A 16,732-nucleotide genomic window follows, 5' to 3' on the forward strand; every position below is an offset into this window, starting at 1 on the left:
CATTGCTTGTTTTGTTTTAACGAATAACAGGGGAGATTGGAGAGTTACGTTAGTAAATTCACTTGCATGTGTTGCGCCATTACTTTCTTGGGACCAAACAAGCTTCTTTTTACACCTGACATCATTGAAATGGAATACACAATAGCTTCATGCACTTAAGCCTACAGTCCAGGCGGAGAATTCATAAAGTTGTGTTCGGTTTATTACAATATACAGTGACAGCCGACGAAATTATTTCTTGTGAAGCCAACTAAGCCGAAGGTGTAGTATGAAGCGTCGTAGTATAATGGATTGCAGGAAGTAGAACCATTGCGACGTGGCTGTATCTTGCTAATGTAGTAAAATTTATCACGTCAAGAGTGAGTCGCAGTTGCTTCCAATTCAAGGTCACATTTTTTTCCTACTTTGCACTACAATCATGAAAAAACGATGAATCTGTAGGCCGCGCCACTTCGATGCTTTCTTCTTCGAGCTCATTCCACTTGCCACCTGAGACGTTACGGAAAGTTCGCTAACCACAGCGACAACCAAGACCTTTAGACAGCAATGTCCAGGTGGTATTAGACGTTAGGGCTCATTAATGACCATGGAACTACCCTAGAAATGTGCCTAATTATTATTACCCTCTGCTGATACACATTTGTTCTTGCTATAAAGATAAACATTTTTAGAAAGAGTGCGCCAGTGAGGCGTTCCATGTATATAAAGAGCAAGCCGAGCTGTGTGACCTATTTCTACACTACGTACTGACAAAAAGAAGAAAAAAGAAAAATAACTTCTGCGTAATTAGTTTCGATCGCGTCCTGGAAAACTTGACTCCATCGCATTTTTTCGCCTGGGAGCAAAATTGGGCGTGCGGCCACTTCACGTCGTCGCGGGCTTGATGTGTCTACTTCTAACTTGTGTGTCCTCTCTTTGCAGCAACGCCTGTTTACAGCCATTTGCACAATTTAAATGATTATAACGAACCAACGTCAGGTTGCTATCCACGAATGCGTTTAGCACGCTTTGAGAAGCGGGTATTTGTGACACCTGTGTTGGGGGTAATACGTGTTTTGGGTGGCGTGCCCGTTACCACCGTGCCTTACCTATACGCGGTGGCCAACCGGTACTTCGAGTGTCACTTCCTCAAGGGATCAGTTCATGACTCCGTGTAGCGTATGCAATCAGAGACGCCGCGTCTCAAACGATACCGTCTCAAAACTGTAGCGGTTACAAGGGAAGATTGCGAGAACACTCTCCTTAGCAAGGTGCCGCCATGCGGTACCAGCAGTTAAATGGTACCATCGCACGGGGATAAAGCGGTATACAATACCACCGTGTGGTTTTTACCACTGTGCTAAACGGCTATGTCTTCAAGATCGGCGCTGCGAAACTGCTACACAGTCACAAGAAATCACGGGGAGTTCTCACAGCAAGCTAAACACATTAAAAACAATATTTCAATGTGCCTGTAGCCCTCGTGCAAGGAATATAAATTACAAGCTAGAAAATGGGACCTATCACGTTCGTTCGTCACACGTTTCTTGAGGCAAGCCACGATGTAACCCACAAGAACAAAGGTATCCGAGTCAGTGCATGCGGGATCGAGCAAAATATCAAGTTGTTTCATCACTTAAGACAAAGCAGTCTTTAGAAATCGACTGAGCACTCGCGTTGTTAAATTGTCTTCCGAAATCTAAGAAAAATAATTCTCGTGAAATTCCTTTCATGGATACACGCCTGCAGCTACACATGTTCACAGTCATGAATCCTGCCCGGTTATAGCGAATTAGATTGCATAGACCAGATATGTAAAATAAAATCAATTCAATTTTTATTCAGCACCTAATATTGATGTCCGTAGATTGTTTATGTGTCCTCTTCCGGTGACCGTTTTTCACTGACTTACAAATGTTACAATGCTGCGGCTCGACGCATGACTCCGGAAATTTTCGCACGCTGTAGCCGATTCTATAGCGGAAGAATCATGTCTAACCAGACTACTTGCACAACGCGAATAGGAGTGTATACATTTTGGAATGCACGCCAGTACCACCAATTACGTTGGAATGTACGATCAGTCATATATAAATGGCCGACGCACTCGATTCTAATACGGGGGAATATTTGTAATATGGCGACTGTGACGTAGCACGACGTCAAAGTTCGGCTTCAGTAACTTAATGTATCGCGAGGCTGGGACCTCATAAAATCAAATTTCGATTTTTTTCGCGAGCCATAACAATGATGAAATTAGGATGCAGGACGTGAATCGTGCGCCCACTGCACTGTACAGGGCTATTTTAGCATTGCGCCCGCATCGGAACGCGGCCACCTCTGCCGGGTTCGAATCCGCGAACTCGAGCTGAGCATGCTCAGGGTGCTGGGAGCTCACAGCAGGCGTTCGCAGTTAAGAGAACCAAAGTCTCTCTGAAGTAAGAAGCTTTGCCAATGAGAACTTCAATGTCCCTGCGTGGAGCGAAAAATCGGTCAGGCAGACTTTCCGGGTTTTCTATTTCAAAAGTAACAGTAAGAGTGAAATATTGGGGCAATTACAGCGCTTTGAAAAGCTACTTCAAGGAAAGAAGTGTTCGAGCACTCATTAAATCTCGGCTAGACCAGCATGTCGAAACAAGGCATATTGTTTTCCGATATATTTACCACGTCATTCTCTTTTTCATCGAACTCAATTAGCTTTCATGACATATGATTCACCACATATTTTTCCAACTTTACAAATGAAGTGATTTCTCAAGTGCGGTTCGCAATTTAACAATTAATTCAATGTTCCTATAACTATCGCAGGAGCCAGAACCACAGCCGACACTGAAAAAGCGGATAAACTGCCGAGGAAGGAAACCGCACGTAAGTTGCGTATAACACGTCCGATAATTATGGGGAAGTTTGGATGATGGTAGTGGTGCCTGGAAAACCTATCTTTCTTTTTTTTGCTCAGTAACTTAAGTCTGCATTTATTGATGCCTTACACTAAAACCTTTACCACGAATCCGCAGCACATTGAACGGAAAGCGAAGTTTTGGCATCCTTATTGTCATGACTTGGAAGGCCGGTCCACCCCCTTAAGCATTAAGTTAGTATGCTGGCTCTTCACATTTAGGTTTTCCGGAGTATTTAAACATCGCCTGTAGCAGATGTCATAATACTTGTCCTTGAGTTGGACTATTCGTAGAGAAGGGCGTTACTAACGTAAGAAGTCTAGACACTCATTCGCAATAATAAAAAAAGTCACTAATCAACTGCATACACAATTACTTTACGACAGATATTGTAATTTATGATTTGTAGTGGTTGAGGTTGCAAGACGTACGCACTTTAAAAGAATTTCCCGGAGGGCACCAGTTTCAAGGTATTTCCAAAAGTGTAAGACGAAATACATGGGCGTTCCAGTTACGTTTGTCCTTCAATGCATAAAAGAGCGATAGCGCAAGTACTTCGTATTATCAGCAGATTCACCAAGAGATACCACGGGCTGATGCAGAAAGATGCGCAACGACTGGTTCAGGCATTATTCGTCAGCCGGATCACGCACTTCATCCCGTATTGTACGATGAGACCATCGGAAATAAAGAACAAACAACGTGCTGTTAAGAAGGGCGTACCAAATAGCGCTGAATACTGACAACTCGTCCACAGGAAACCCGTATGCCATTGGAAGCACCACCACCACCCCATGCGAACTTCTCAAAGCTCACTTATTTATCCAGCAACAGCTGCTGCTCAAGTCATCCACAGGACTACGCCGGCTGCAAGGGCTAGGGTACTCATGGACATTGAACTGGAACAGCGCCATGCAGGAATCACTACCGGTGGCAGTCGGTGAACAGAGTCGGTGAACAGAATCGGTACATTGCAGGTAGCCCTGATACCGAAGAATAGGCCCCCCGAATTCTATGAAGGAATGTGGAAGGTCAGGCCGAAAGCCCACGCCAGAATGTTCGCCAACCACTGTGCTGTCAGATACACGGACGCGACAGAATACGAGTGACACGGGGCGTCGCCTGTCAGCGTCATATGTACAGCGATGAATACCATCATCACAGCATCGATAAGAACATCCAGCTCGGTAGAAGCAGAACAGAACAGTCTGCCATTGCCCTTGCTGCCATCCACAGTGATCCAAACACTATCATAGTCACTGACTCCCAAGCGGCATGCCGTGCATAAAGGACGTATACGTATCACGGACGGCGCGCCGACTACTGACGGCATATCGAGACAAACTGCATCAAGTCAGGGTAGTATAGACTACGTGCAATGAGTCTGTGTCGGTAATAAGCGAGCCCACGCTATAGCTGGAGCGAGCACCCTCAGAAGCACCGGTACATAGACGTCCGCACGCCAAGTTTCATCCTAGACGGCAGTGCTCGTTTCTCCCCTGGCGGAACGATTTCACCTCCAACGGGGCGAGGTTTCCGCCCCCAGTTCCCTTCAAGTCGCGACCACGTTCAGTTCGCGCTGCACGCGAAACGTCTCTTGTTTGCGACGGCACCCCTTCGGATGACAGGGAATTAATATTGTGCTGTTAACTGTCACGACAGTAATGTAAACACGAAAGGGTTGATGCCACCAGTGAAATTCTGCCGATTCACAAGAAAATGGTACAAAAAAAGGCAGACGACAGACATAGATTACTGCGGTGCGCCGAACGAAGTGAACAGGCAAACGAAGCGAGCTCGTTCATTGATCACTCGTGAGTGTATGACGTTTTTTATATGTAACCCGCATGAATTTAATGATTACTCGGTATATAATCCTTTTATTCATATAAAAACTTTCAGTTGTTCGACCAGTGATTGTCCTGTCTTCTTTCCCGTGTTTCGTTTGTGTGTGCGCGGCTCAAGAATGGAAACTACTTCTGTTGCATGCGCTAGCAGTGGCCGAAGTTCACGCATGCCGAGAAATTGAATATGTGCACGATGCATTGAACATGACCGGAGTTCATTCCTGCATCACCACTGCACCGATAGATCGAGTTACTGGACGATACACGCCCGTGTCTTGGTCGCGCCGTAATTACTGAATCAGAAACGATTACTAATACTTTCAACATCCGTCTCTTGAGCACTTTAAAAATGGCCAAGCTATTTACATCGCTGCCTCTATTCCATACTGTAAGGGGCGTACTGGTTAAAGTCGTGTGCGCATGCCGTACTTGTGCTATGCGGCGATATAGTTTGTTTATTTCCGCACAGTGTCGATGGAAGTTCGTTGTCATCATCAGAGAAAACACGGTTGTGCAACAAACATTTTCTCGGAAACTGCAAAATGACTTGAGCTAACATGCATCGTATATGCCGACGATTGTTTGGCGGCACATACGCTGTCGTTTCCAATTACCTGCTCAGCGTCACTTACATGGCTGAGCAGACGCTGCCCTTTCGCCGCATTGCAGCCATAAAAATAATCGCCAAGTGTACCGATCTTCCTAAATGCAAATAGAAGCGTGTACGTCGTCCTTCGAATAAAGCGTCCATGCACACGCACGTAGGCACACACCGCGCGCGGTACCAAACGTGCCCAAGCACGCGCAGTGCAAGAGGCAATCAAGGAGGTGCGAATGAGAGATGGGAGAGGCATACCACCCGCTAGTTGAATTTTGCCCCGCATGCGGCGCTCTGAACGCCGGCGCAGCAGCACCGCTCGCGGTGCCGTTCTTGTCTATGGCACACAGGCGACGGGAATAAATATCTGTCACCCGCTCAAGCTATACGCAGAAATAACGCAATACTACCGATTAGGAGGAAAGACTACCCCCAACACATAATAAGCTAACCATTAGAGGAGGCTCTCGTCTGGCGGGGACTACACACAGACACGTATAGACACCCAAGCATACTACACCAGTGGTAACTCTCAATGTATTGCATTGATACAGCATAAACAAAAAATAAAATTAAATTGTGGGGTTTTACGTGCCAGAACAACGATCCCATAATGAGGCATGCCGTAGTGAGGGACTCCGGAATAATTTCAATCCCCTGGGGTTCCTTAACTTGCATCCAAATCTAAATACGCGGGTGTTTTCGCGATTTCACCCCCATCGAAATGCGGTGGCCGGGATTTGATCCCGCTACCTTGTGCTTAGCAGCCCAGCACCATAGCCACTAATCAACCACGGCGGATAATAATACAATGTACAAATACGTCGCGAATACGGTAATTTATAGCTCCGTATACCTAAAGTTGTCGGGAAGATCCCGCGGTTCCCACCGTCCCCAACCCCCGCCAGTCCCAATGGCTGGCCGCGCTGCTTAGCTTTTGCCTGGACGACCAGCGACAGCTGGTGAACCAATGCCCACTCGGCAGCCAAAGCTACAGGAACCCTGGACTAAGGGCCCCTCCCGCTGGTACAAAATGCACTTGAGTCTATGTTCATTACTTGGACTACGTTCATTACTACTGCTACTACTACGACCGCCACCGTCACCACAATACTTATTCCACCTAACTCGGTTCGCTTTTGTAACATGTCATTCGCCCCATTTTTTTTTTCGAAACTTACAAGTGAAGTGACGGTGTAATTGCGACTCGCTGTTCAATTATTAATATATTGTTCTCCTTATTTTAGGGGACGTCAAAACCACAGCGGCTACTGCAAAGTTGGAGAAGCTGCAAAAGGAGGAGACGTCGCGTAAGTTGCTTATATTGTTTCCGATTGTTATGGGGAAATATGGATGGCAGTTGCAGTGCCTCTACAAGCTGTCTTTTTCCTTAATACCTGCATAAGCCTGCATTTAGTGGTGCCTTTCTCTAAAATATCAGAAATAATCCACAACACGACAAATGGAAGTTGAAGATTTGGCTTTCTTAGTGTCATGGATTACAAGGTCTCTCCACTCCCTTCAGCAACAAGCAGTTGGTTGTTGCTTCCTGTGACATTTCAAAAGGAATAAATAGTCATAGCATTCATTCCATCGCTACGAGGACTTAAACACAGAGAAAGTCAAATACCAAACTGCACCAACCTTCTATTGTGTACGCCCATTTAAGATTTTAATGATTTTATTCAATATTGTGTTGGGCTGCTGAGCACGAGGTCGCGGGATCGAATCCCGGCCACGGCGGCCGCATTTCGATGGGGGCGAAATGCGAAAACACCCGTGTACTTAGATTTAGGTGCACGTTAAAGAACCCCAGGTGGTCGAAATTTCCGGAGTCCTCCACTACGGCGTTCCTCATAATCAGAAAGTGGTTTTGGCACGTAAAACGCCCTAATTAAAATTTTTTATTTAGTATGAATTAGGCTCGATCAATTCACCCGGTACGCGTTTCGCGTCGTTTTGAATTTCTCTCTACGAGATGTTTCGTGACAGTAACACCCCATAATGCCAAATATGTAAGACAAAATTCTTGAAAATTACGCCACCTACTGCCGTTTCGTACTATATCTGCCCCCAATACGTTGGTAATGTTCCGAAAATAATTAAATGCAGGGCACCAAAAGGTTAATAGTGCGCGCTGAAGCCCCATTGCTATCTGCGCCAAAGTATCACTGAAATGAGATGAGTTAATCTGCAGGCAGCTAACTCGAGTTAGAACACGACTGCAAACACGAAAATGCATACTATCTTCCTGTATACCAGCATGTTTTCATTGCCAAATTGTTAGAATAATAGGTTTGTACACCTCCTAGTTCAGGCACATTTTTAATCGTGCGTGACAGCACTCTTCCAATTCGTGGGTTCATTTATGGAATAGGCTGAAATTGCCTGCATAAGAAATCAACATGTTCAAGTAAAAATTGAAAAGATTCAATAATTACCCTTTCAAAAGTTTACCTTAGGGTACATGTTGCAATTGCAAAATCGTAACCGAACTGAAGTGGAGCCATGTTTGAATAGCGGAAATCGTAACACAAGCGCCACATTGAAGATAAGTGGTCTTGAAGTTTAGTATGAAGTACTTTGGGGTTTCAGTTAAAGTTACAACATGCTCTGCATGAAAGAGCACAGGATGATTCTAAATGAAAATTTCACGCAGCTTTTGAAGGTTTTGTGAGCGGATATTCCGAAAGGGGCACTATGGTTCTGCTATTTCTGCTAAGCATGCATTAGTTCCTATCCGCTGTACTTCAATTTCAAAATGCATGTGCCGTAAAGTGCTTAGAACTGTTTAAAAAAGACTAAAATGCCAATTTTCGCAAAATCAGAACAAGATGAAAGCGGGAGCCAAGGTTTCGACAAGTGGACTTGTCTTTTTCAAGACGACATATGCTTTCATCACCCCAGTATGTATATGTAGAGTTCTTCTAAAGGGGAGGGGGGTTAAAGCGGGTGGGTGCCACAACCAGCAAAGGTGTGTTAACGGGGAGGGTGCAGAATTGAGAATGAAGGAGTGCTTTGCACAAGGCTGGTGACACGGTGGTGTTTAAGCCAGCGTGTGAACGGCGTGCACAGCACCCCTCTATTACCTGTTTCGCTGGTGGTCGTGGGCTATCGTGTCTCTGAAGGAGATAGTAGGAACGGCAGAAACCGGTACTCGTGAAAAAAATTATGGAAGGAAATACTGAAATGGAATAAATAATTAAATAAAAGGGGAAACAAACTACTAAGCAAGCAAACTTTGTGTTGTTGCCTAGAGCTTGAAATTGAGCATAGCGAATAGATTCTAAAGCTCCATTTAAAACGTTTAAGCCTATTGGATGCAATGTCTTGAACTTTAAGGATAACGTATGGTTCCCTGTATTTTCTTTCTAGTTCAGAACTGAAATTTGGCTGTAAGATGTAGAGTTTAAGTTCAACAAAGTTATGACCTGGCCAGTTGAAATGTTCGGCGATGGCTTTGGGAAGTTTTTTAGCTGTGTGCACGCGATGTCCGTTTAATCTGGCGTTCATTGATTGTCCGGCTTCTCCGATATATTCTTTCTTACAGAATAAATCGGAAAGGTAGATTATTTCTATAGGTTATGGAACGGTAGAAAACGTTTCTAGGAGTCTATCGTCGTTTTCTGTGCACACATAACTTTGTTGCGCACAAAAGTGCCATCGAAGTTCGCGCTGCCGGTCCTGAATTGTAACCATCCGCGCGAAAACGGATCAGTTGGGGAAATTTAGACGGTCCTCTATGCTGTGCGGCTCTGTGACTCAGCTAGTAGTGACGTCACATCAGAAGGTGGCATCTTCCGAAAGAGGTCGCGCCACTCAGGTTTTTAATTTCGTTATTTTCGCCCTTACAAAGGTTTTGTTCTCTTTACGAATGATGAATTCATAACAACAAACGCATGATCTTTTTGTCTCGTTCAATGTAAAGTTTTTCTTTAGTGACGATTTAAAGTTTCGTACACGCAAGCGTACGTGCCCCGTCTGTGATATCGGCGAGATTATGTGTGTCGCCACGAAGGAAGCGAGCGCCGGAGGAGGAAGGCGCCTGGAGGTGCAGAAAAGAATGGCGCACCGGCGAGAGTACGGAGGAGTATCACCTAGAGGAAAGTCTGGGTGGCATCGACCCAAGCAGGGAAGGAGAAAGGAGGCAAAGAGCCGTGGAGGAGGAGGGCAGGCGAAGGCGCGCTGGGTTGACCTTCTCTGGCAGTTGCTACGGGTTTTGTCTGCGCTATGGACGTAGCGGGTTTGTCTCGTGATCGAAAAGCCAGCACCGGGCGAGAAGGACGGAGCAGCGACGCAAGCGGCTGCAAGCCGAGCGTGAATGGACTGATCTCGAAGTCGTCGCCAGGCGACTGAAGCTGAAGAAGCCAAAGAAAAGGCGCGGGCTTGCCGTGTCCAGGAGACTCCAGAAGAGGAAGAAGGAGAAGAAGGGGAAATGAATAGTGCGAATAGAACGTTACAAAATTGCTTGAAATATTAAAGACTGTGCATTTCCTTACAGGGCCTTAGCATCCGTCCTAGGGCCGCGTTACGCTTTATACAAATCGAAAAACAGACATATAAAACATACAAAATAAGAAAGTAAGTCTTGAAAAAAAAAACGATACACTTCCACACTATTAAAATATTCTAAAACTTTCTACGTGCAATGCACACACACACAAAAGAAAGGGGCATAAGACCTATACGCTTTCGTGTAACCTACATTCGACTATATTGACCCTCCAGGCGCGTGTTTTCCGTCTTCGCCGGCGTCGCAATGACGTTCCGCATAAAGTCCAAAGGCGAGAAAACTGTCACCACGCTCCGTATAATATAATTAAATTATGCGGTCATACGTGCCAGACCCACGATCTGATTATGGACACTGCATAGTGGGAGATTCCAGAAATTTGCACCACCTCGGGTTCTTTAACGTACACGCAAATCTAAGTGCACGGGTGTTTTCACATTTCGCCATCGAAATGCGGCCGCCGTGGCCGGGATTCGATGCCGCGACCTCGTGTCCAGCAGCCCAACACCATAGCCACTAAGAAACCACGGCGGGTTGCGTGCCGTATGCTCTATGTGCGAGTGAAAGCGTGCGAGGGGAGCCGACGATCGTGGCTCAATCTCGTGCACGCAAGGAAGAAAAGCGGAGAGGCAGCGCGCCGTCTTCCGTCGGGCGCCAGGCATTGGGGGGGGGGGGAGCAGGGGGAAGCATTGTACACTGGCAGCAACTGTGTGTTGCGCGGCCGCGCGTGGTCACGTGGTCCGTACCTTGAAAGCGATCTGCGTTGGGGACAGGGTCTGGGTGCGTCGAGGGCTATGTCGAGTTCTCGGCGCTCCGTTCGCGCTGTAGCAGTGGACGGCACGAAGGTCGCTTCGCTCGCTGCTGCTGCTGCCACGCTCCCTCACGCCAGCGTTCTGACAGCGAGTGTCCGCGGTTATCGTGCGAGACGCTTTCAGGTTTGCCTGTTAACGTTAACACTATGCTTGGTAATTTAGTTTAGCGAAGCTTTACCAGGATTACACGGCGAATAAAACTACTATCATTACTTTGTATGACTGTCTACTAATTTGATATCGCAATCGATGCTACGCCTTTTAGGCGAAACTGCGACTTATTCGGTAACATAAAAGCACTTCTTGTTGGGCTAGTTGGTAGCTGTTCATTATAAAATATGAAGACGCCAAGTAAACAGGCACACACAAGAGCAACTGTTTTATTTACAGAACACATGTGTTCTGTAAATAAAACAGAACAGTGTTGCCCATCCCTCTACGTCAGTAATCTTCCATCAATATTTTACTTGTCTCCACAGCCCCAGTTTCATTTATGTTTTCTGTACTGTACCCAAAAACCTAAATCCTCTACAGCCGCAGTGTCACCGGCTGCTCTTCCTCCATCGCCTGGCTACGTGGGCGCGGAATGCAACGTGACCTCGCCGTGCTTGGGCAAAGCACAGTGTGAGGACGGCATTTGTCTCTGCGAGAAACCCAAGTACCGCGTTTCGTCCGGTGTGTGCGTCTCTCGCGGCCCCCGCAAGGTCTCTGGCAAGAAGAGGAAGCGTGTGAAACGCATGCACGGCTCTCACCGTCATGGCGTCCGCCATCGGTGAGCATAGTCAGCCTGAACAGAAACGCTTTCGGAATACGCTGGCCAGTGTCCTGACACATACCCGACAGTACTTAGTAGCTTTCTGTTCGAGGATATTCTCGTACTGTCTTCTTCGGATTTTACAAATTATCACGCGTGAGCGCAGACTCTGTGATATCGGCGAGATTACGTTTGAAGCATCGAGGAACGCCAGGGCCGTAGAAGGAAGGTGCCTGGCGGTGGAGAAGATAATCGCTGCGCTCGCGGCCTTTTCCGTTCGTGCTTCGATGCCGCGATTCTCTCTGTTTATGCGGAAGAAAATAGCGCCTCTTCCTCTTCGCAATCACACTCTCTCTCTGTGTATGTTCGCGGGATTCACACGCTTGGGCGTAACCTGCGTCTACGAAGTGAAACGTCACTGCAACCTTTCATAGGGTCGTTTCTTTTGTATCCACAAATTACCCAACACAAATTACAGTGAAAGCTCGATCTAGCGAAACCCGATTTTACGAAGTTCCCGATCTAATGAAGAAATTTCCATTCCTTGGCAACAAACATGAGGCTCAATGCTCTCAACCCGAATTAACGAAACTGCCCTGCGTTACACCTGATTTAATGAAGCTTTTGCAGAAATAAATCAGTACAACAAAGCTGTCATTTCTTTCTAATCTTGACGCAGGCGGGTTTTTCTTTGAGCGCGCTCTCTAACGCTACCGCGTTAAAAGATACAAGCACCCCAGTCACGGCCCTAGCTTCATTTTCACGAGGCTGCACGCCGCGTCTATGCACGGAACAACGGACTCGGCAGTCGCTAGCGTTCTTCCGTTCCAGATGGCGCTAGGGTCGGTGGTATTTGGCTCCCCTCGTGGACATCTTGCAAGCGCAGGCGTGGGTTAGCGGCGAATAAGATGCCGCGGTACCTTTCGGGTGACGCTACGTTACAATTTCAGATTTTGAAGGACCAAAACTTTTACTCGATTTTCCGAACTTCCCGATTTAACGAAACAATTCGAGCGTGGTCATCACTTCATTAAATCGAGTTTAAACTGTACGTCTTTTCAGACCCCGTATTTAATATCTCACGTGAGAACACTACGCAAGCAAGTTGCGGTAACTTAAATCGCGTATACGGTGAATGAATACTGGGACATCTTTGGCGCGATAAGTTGGGAACGATAATTGCTTTGTTTAGCGCAAAACAACGGACACAAGAAAGACGACAGGACAGGACAATTTTGGCGCCTTGTCCTGTCGTCTTTCTTGTGTCCGTTGTTTTGCGCTAAACAAAGTAATTATGGATTCGCACCAACTAGCCCACCAACGCATTGTGCTGAACTTGGGAACGCTACGTGTGCGAAAATAAAGACTCTAGAAGTTTTGATGTTGCATGTAAACGCTTCTACTAGTCCAATCAGATGCCACGACTCTTCATCAGCAAATCAATGCTTGTTAAATTAAGCGATTTGCTTGATCTTTAAGCAAACATAAGCGTCGTTGTGGTATATTTGGCTTCCTGTATTCGACAAGGTGCTAGGAGCATAGTCTGTTGCTGAAAGCACATTTCACGTATTTCATCAATTCCATAAATGAAGCTTATTCGATTGACCAGTTCATTGATTCATCGGTCAAAGGACGGAATAAAGTATTGATTGATGGTAGCCCTCTTGGTTCACAGAAAGGAGATCGAACCACACGGTTTTTTATGGAATAAATGCTTTAAGCCCCGTTGTCGGCGTCGTTCGAGTGACCTTGAGACAAAAGCCAGAGCCGTTATCCGCGCACTTGAACAAGAACACAAGAGCAAGTTGCGAGAACAAAACGAGATCATCCGGGCAACCAGTCAAAACTTAAGAAAAAGCTGAAAAGCAGCAGGACCACATTACACACACTAGTTACTGCCCAGATAAGTTTAAGATATATTGTTCGTGAGTACTTCGTAATGCTTCTTCGCAGTATCACTGAAGCTAAGCTGTAACTTCCAGTACGCTGAAATTTTATTTGTCGTTTCCAATAGCGACGTTTAAAAGGCAGATACAGGGCACCGTACACTTCATGGTAATCTTTTGTCACTGAGACAGGTTTACCTGCGCTGTGTTGAAGGCCAGCAGTCCTTGAGTTCCGCGGCAAGGGTATTGCGCCACCTCGAGAGATGGTGGCACGCCTCACGGCGCCTCCTTCCGGCGATATTATTCTTTTAATTGGGCAGTGCCCTCCTCTCCCTGACGTTTTTCTCTGCTTGTCGTGCCTTCAGACGGTTTTCTTCTTCGAGCTGGGCAGCGTCAATATAGACCAGTGCATAGTATGGCGTGGCGTGGTGCGGTATGGTGTGGTAGGGTGTGCCGTAGCGAACATGCACTGCACCCATCGCGGCTAGTGTCATCTCCAGCCAGTCTGCTTTGCCGGTTGCCATTTCATGCTTACATCTATACTCTCGCTTACGGTAGAGCCAGAAATTTTTTTCACTGAATTTGAGCTTCGAGTGCCCGAAGGGCAACATTTCTCACTGCGTCCTACGGGCGGAAAGTTCCCGTTAGAAAGAGAAATAGGGGCCGTGATCAAGCCCACAAGGGCCTGTGGCGTCCTCTGTCGAGTACTCGGTTCCCAAGATGTAGGCAGGTGCCTCAGTCAGCGAACTGGCGGATGCTTCGCTCGCACTCACTCCGACTTCGAAAGTGTTCGCCAATGTTGTGCGTAATTGCTCACAAGTGAACAAACCCGAGTAGGACTTATTTTCTGCTTTTTTTAGTGTAGGAGAGTGCACCCGTCAGCTATTTATGGCGAAAAAACAGCGCGAGCAGCCGAATAATGTTTCGGGGAGAGGACACAGGGGTGACTACCAAATGGCGATTTATAATTGATGATGAAGTGATCTTTTTTTTTTACGCAAGCGCCAGATATGGGTAGAAAAGGCTTCAAGAAAGGCTTGATTATTCGACATTCTATTTGGGTATATTATTGTACTTTATATGAGAAAAATAAAGCAGCCAGGGAAATAAAAGAAAAAAAATGTCATTCCCTTGAGCGTCCATGACCCGGCTTTCAACCTTACAAATGTGAATTCCTTTTCGAGAATAAGAAGTACTGACACGCCTCTGCGTACACACTTAATGTGGCTAATTGTGAACGCCTCTCGAATCTCCCGTGATTAATGTTGTTGGCAACTAACAAAAGTACTCGAGAGGTTAAGAAAAGGGCAGTTATCCTTACGTGGCGGCATACGCTGCCACATTTATGTCTGTTCTAGATTTCTGTAAGACGGCGTATTCATGCAGGCGGCCGTTTATGTAATGTCCTCATTGGTCAATGTACGACCGACGGCGGTATAAAGGCACTTCATGCGTCCTACCGATTTTGCATTCTGAGAAGCATCGCCGCTGCTTTTCGCAGCAGGCGTTGCTTTGCACCGCCCCTCTACTGTGACGCCGTCGAAGGGGTAGTTAAGCGCAGTAACTGTTGCATGTACGTACATGTCTAGGAAAAGCAATCTTCGCGAAATACTAGGCGCATCCGGCGAGTACCACCATAATTGTGCTTACTCCTTTCGGTTCTTGAGTTTCGCACCGAAACTCAAGAACTTTTGTAGGCTTGTGGTTTTTAAACATGTGAGACTGTGCACTATCACGGTAGAGTACGTCCACGAGTCTTTATTTCCCAAAAAATGCTGACAGTAATATCAATTACTTTCAGTTTGTTTTGCACAGAAACTCGGCTTCCGTTGTGTTCCTGTTTGCAGGATCTTTTTTTGGAACACGTGGTGTTTCCTCCGAAAGTAAATGTTTCCGTCACGCTATCAAGGGAGAAATGAAAGTTTCTTACCTCTGCGTCAAATACAAATACAAATAATTCAAATGCAAATACAAATTGATTTGCAGAGTTGAGTTAATATTTCCGGCACGCTGCTACAGGAGAAAGGCTACCAACCTTTTTTTAGCTTGTAATGTATGATAAGTGTAAATAATTATTTGAATTTCTTTTGGATTGTAAAGGAATTAACGTACATTGTCGCAGTGCGAAAGCAATGACTAAATACTTAGGTTAGGCTGCAGGGCTTGCGGCTTACGAGGGCTCCGATATAATTTATATTCTAAGAGCAATAGATGCTGCCTAAATAAACTATCCATCCGGGAACCTGTACGCTACGTACATTTCTCGCTTCAGTATACTACGTATAAGAGAAACTGCTCCAGAAATGAGACACTCAGGGCGTTGATATCGAACTGAGGACACGCATACTGACAGGCACATGTTGAACACGATGAAAAACTGAAAATACTACAAAAATTTGAATGCTTGCGCATAAAAAAGCAACGTCTTTTCTCTAGTGGGGAAATAGTGGGGACGTGGAAAGAAATTGCTTTTCTGCGCTAGCGTTTGCATCGTTCCTGGAATGCGATTACAAGAACATTTCCAATGCAATTACAAAGATAAGCAAACGTCGGACGACAAATGATATGCACTGGACCTGTGCGCGTTGCCGTTGGGTGTTATCCTCGAGTAATTTCTATGGCTGACGACGGCCTGCCGTTTTATCAGAACATCGGGATCTTGGTTGGCTTGTTTCGCTGTAGCCGCTTGTAAGCCGCGCCTTGTCACTGCCCGAAATTTGAAAACTCGCGGTTGTATAGATGCCCGGCCTCGTGTTTTTTGGCCGTACGGTAAAATAAGAACTCTATGAATCTTAACATAATATTGAATACATGAGAAAGCGAGTAAAGATATAACTTAGAATGCGTTTTTTATTTTACTTTCAGGCACGTCGTTAGACACGGCAGCCGCAATACGAAGAAACAACGCGTTCGCGCGAGCACGCACCAGTCAACGCCATGGATCGTGTCAACGAAATGGACGTAGTCTTTTTTTTTTCTTGATTTCAAGAAAGAACATTGCTCCATTGTAGGATGCACCCAATATTTTTCTGCAATCACGGTTTTTGATGACGCGCTGCTGAGCACACCATTAGTGACTCCTAATGCAATTTGAATATAGTTATTCCGCTCCGATGTGTTGAAATCTTTCAGAAGGAAGGGTGAAGCAGGCAATGTTTACCTGCCCGTCATTGCATGCTTTGGACTAAGGGGCACGGAGAGCCCAAAAGACATCAGCATAGGCAAGTTGGCGCTTAGGTTTGCTGTATACGTTCTCGTTACGGCGCGTGGTTTAGAACTTTATAAAAAAGATTAGAGGAGAAGCAGTTAAGTGTCGCCCGCATCTCTGTCGCTCCGTCGTCCTTGACGCCTCGCTATCATTTTTCACGTTCTAACCCACGCGCCGAAAGAAGAATGTAGAGCAAGTTATGGAGAGTGCCGCGCCGTGTTGCGCACGTAAAACA

At 46.0% G+C, this 16,732-nt stretch overlaps 1 protein-coding gene across 1 annotated transcript in view; it reads left to right on the top strand.

The window, feature by feature from the left end:
• Positions 1 to 16,403, top strand: part of LOC135907526 (uncharacterized) — a 29,045-nt gene extending 12,642 nt beyond the window's left edge. Inside the window, exons 6-9 of the mRNA XM_065439218.1 lie at positions 2,788 to 2,847; positions 6,572 to 6,634; positions 11,184 to 11,421; positions 16,155 to 16,403. Coding sequence (XP_065295290.1) covers positions 2,788 to 2,847; positions 6,572 to 6,634; positions 11,184 to 11,421; positions 16,155 to 16,254 — 461 coding nt within the window. The 3' untranslated portion in view covers positions 16,255 to 16,403. The remainder of the gene's footprint in view (positions 1 to 2,787; positions 2,848 to 6,571; positions 6,635 to 11,183; positions 11,422 to 16,154) is intronic.
• The last annotated feature ends 329 nt before the right edge of the window (positions 16,404 to 16,732 follow it).

Source organism: Dermacentor albipictus, chromosome 6, assembly GCF_038994185.2.
Source record: "Dermacentor albipictus isolate Rhodes 1998 colony chromosome 6, USDA_Dalb.pri_finalv2, whole genome shotgun sequence".
NCBI classification, from domain to species: domain Eukaryota; kingdom Metazoa; phylum Arthropoda; class Arachnida; order Ixodida; family Ixodidae; genus Dermacentor; species Dermacentor albipictus.